General features: G+C 41.3%; 1 protein-coding gene across 1 annotated transcript; it reads right to left on the bottom strand.

Annotated features, from left to right (window-relative positions):
- Positions 1–583: 583 nt before the first annotated feature.
- Positions 584–1550, bottom strand: LOC119417397 (voltage-dependent L-type calcium channel subunit alpha-1F). The gene is made up of 3 exons (XM_037684600.1): positions 1453–1550; positions 1213–1343; positions 584–745 (listed from the first exon to the last, which is right to left on the bottom strand). Exons 1-3 carry the CDS (start codon positions 1493–1495, stop codon positions 584–586), a joined length of 336 nt encoding a protein of 111 aa, XP_037540528.1. The 5' UTR covers positions 1496–1550.
- Between the last annotated feature and the right edge of the window lie 1697 nt (positions 1551–3247).

Raw genomic sequence — 3247 nt, 5'->3', positions numbered from 1 at the left:
CAACTTTTTTGGAATCTGGTTTGTGTATTGATTGGGCAGATTTTTGTGTGATGCTGCAGTTTTTAACAGATTTTGGGGCTGGAAAACCTTGACTCTATCTGGCAACACTGGTCACTCTAAAAGAAAGTGAGAAGTGATTGTCTGGGTGTGGGAGAAGATGTCTCACAATTCATCAGTTATAAAATTTGGCTTGTTTAAATCACAAAGAATATACTAATGCAACTATATGATTATCCTTGGTGTTGAGTTTGGAATTATGCAGAGTGTTTTGCCACTTCAGTTTTTTAAGACTTGGCATGAGATGAAACTGTTTCCAATTTAACAGTTGTGTCATTTTATTGTTGAATCTCATGAAGTGAAGCCACTGAATGTCTGATCTCTTTGTGATGTTTGCTTTGAAAATTTATAAAAGCTGATGTATTCATTCAAAAGCAAACTTAAAGTTGCAGTATGTAACTTTTATAAACATATTTTATAATAATTTTTTTATTTTTTTAATTTTATTTGTGGTCTTGGTCTTGACTTGCTCTCGGGTTAGGTGGTCTTGACCACAACACTACCTTTAACCCTCCATCGTGTTGACTCAAACTTCAGCTGTTGAAGACTCCACATGCACCTTATGAGCATTGTTCTCCTCTTCTTCCTCCTCCATCATGGCCTCCTCCTCCTCCTCCAGATCTTCGTTCAGAGCCAGACGCATCTCTGGACCCAGATCCTGCAGAGTCTTCAGACCCGCTTTACAGAGCTGCAGGAAGACAAGAACACACGTGTCCTTAAAGGCATCTTCGGCCATGACCTCGAAACATGAAAAGCAGACGTGTCATTTAAAAACGCTGATGTGCAGAGAGCCCATCACTGTTGACCATATATGGAGTGACACCAAATCACAGCCGAAGAATCACAGCCGAAGAATCACAGCCGAAGAATCACAGCTGAAGAATCACAGCTGAAGAATCATCCAAAGAATTGCTGCCGAATAATCACAGCTAGCACCCAGAGTGCTGTGCACAGTTTGTTTGAGGTAATTATTACAGAAAAGGCTCGTTTGTTTGTTTAGATTTCACAATATCAGATATGGACACATTCCTATTGTAAGCTGCAACCTCGACACAATTTAAACATAAAAATTATTAAAAAAATCATGAACTTGCTCTTTGAAGATGAGTATCAATGGGGTAGTGGGCGGTTTGAGAAGCTGGACAATAAACAGACCTGGACAGCAGACTGGTTGGTGGAGTCAGACTCTCCAGTCAGAGCACCCCTCTCTTTCCTCTTCCTGAACTTCCTGAAATAATCCTGGATCAGGAATGTTGCATAAAACTTCCCGACAGTCACTTCCTCTTCTGCAGGCAGAGAGAGAACAGCTCAGAGGATCAGATCTGCTGTGGTCTGAGTTCTACAGTCCCTGCAGTGTATCGTTGCAGAACAGCCTGCAGAATGTAGTGTTCATACCTTCATGTGGTGGTATGACTTCGTCCAGAAGCTTTGGCTTCATTCTTTTCCAGATCTTCCTAATGATCACCCTCAGCTCCTCATTTTCCTGTTCGGGGTTACCTAAAAACAGAAACCAAGGGGTGGCGTCAAAGGCAAGGCAAAGGAATGCAGAGTTTGTGATGAGTTTTGGACTAGTTCACTCCAGCTTGTCTGACTGAGATAAATAACTTTCTTTGATGGTGAGTTGACAGAAGCACAGCATCAGCTGAACAGATATGCATTGTATTTAGGGTTGGCTTTTTATGCTTAATATAATTCCTGACACAATCTGGACTTGAACCTGCAGCCTATGGATTACGACACCGCAAAACTGACCACCAAACTATTGCAGTCCCATGCAGATGACGCTGTAATTTATATTAATTCAGGTCTCTCTTGTAAATGAGTCCTCGAGGCTCAATGGGATTTACCTGTAGAAATAAAGGTTGAATGAATGAATGTATTAGGAGTCAGATTATACACAGATGATGCTGTAGTGATTTGAGGAGTAATAGAGGTCTGTGCACCTTATTAACAGGTGTGCAATCAAAATAATAAATGTGGATCGACTTTGATTAAAATAACTGAATTCTTGACAGTGTTGTAATCCCCCTCACTTGAATTAAACTCACAAAACCCAGCTGGTTAAAGTCACAGTTCTGTAACATTTATTGTAAGTTTGAATAATAATAACATGAAATATGAATGCATAACCAATAGTATTATTTGAAAAGGTGGATAATATTCTAATAATAATATTCTAGAACTGCTCCGCTCCAGGTGTCTGCATGTTGGAGCAGCTCTGCTACTTTCATTCTGAGGTTTAGCTTTTGGAAACTTTAATTCCTCTTTTTCTGGATGTAAATCACATTTTCTGGATGATTGTTTCCTCTGGTATCGGATGCTGTGCAGCTGGAAGGATTTTTACTGAAACTTTTTTAGTTTTGGACATTTGTTATGATGCGTAACCATGGCAACAAGGCAGTTTTCTACAACCAGAAGCTGATTAACATCTCAAAAGCTCAAATGAAATCTCAACTACAGCCACAAATCTCAAATGAATTGAAAAGGAGGCTCTGTGGATGCATTCTGAGCAACCTGCCAGCTGTGCTCGAGTGCCTGACCACTGAGATCCTGGAACTAGCAGGAAACACGGCTCATGACAGCAGAAGGACAGGATCGTCCCTCAGCACCTACAGTTGGCTGTCCGCAGCGACGAGGAGCTCGGCAGACTGCTGGGAGGAGTGGCCATCGCACTGGGAGGAGTTCTGCCCAGCATTCAGGTGGTCCTACAGCCCGGGGGAACCGAGAGGCCAGCCAAGTCTGGGTGGACGAATTGGACGGCATCTGCTGCCAGTTTCTTAGGATCCACTGTGGGATGGAGCTTTACAAGAGATCCTTCCTGTCTACAGCATCAGCATCTATAACATCTCTTAATGAAATGAGGATAACGAGTTACAACAACAAATAATTTCCCTTTGGGATTAATAAAGTATTTTTGAATTGAATTGAATTGAATATGAGAATAGCTTAAACTTTGAGGAGAGATGTTATCTAAATTTAGACCTAATGCTTAAAATTAAGGTAAGTTTTCTCTGAGGGCCGTGACCTTCCTTGAGTTTCAGAATCAGAATAAACTTTATTGGCATTGCACCGAGATACAACGAGAATATGTACGTACAGTCGTCCGAAAGATGGGCTGAATCAGTTTTACCTGATTCTAGAAGGGGGGGTGCCTGTGCAAATTGTATCCAACCAATGCAACTCTGACCAA

This window comes from Nematolebias whitei, chromosome 11, assembly GCF_014905685.2.
Source record: "Nematolebias whitei isolate Nwh7 chromosome 11, NemWhi1, whole genome shotgun sequence".
NCBI classification, from domain to species: Eukaryota; Metazoa; Chordata; class Actinopteri; order Cyprinodontiformes; family Rivulidae; genus Nematolebias; species Nematolebias whitei.
This window is presented reverse-complemented; position numbering and strand designations above follow the sequence as displayed.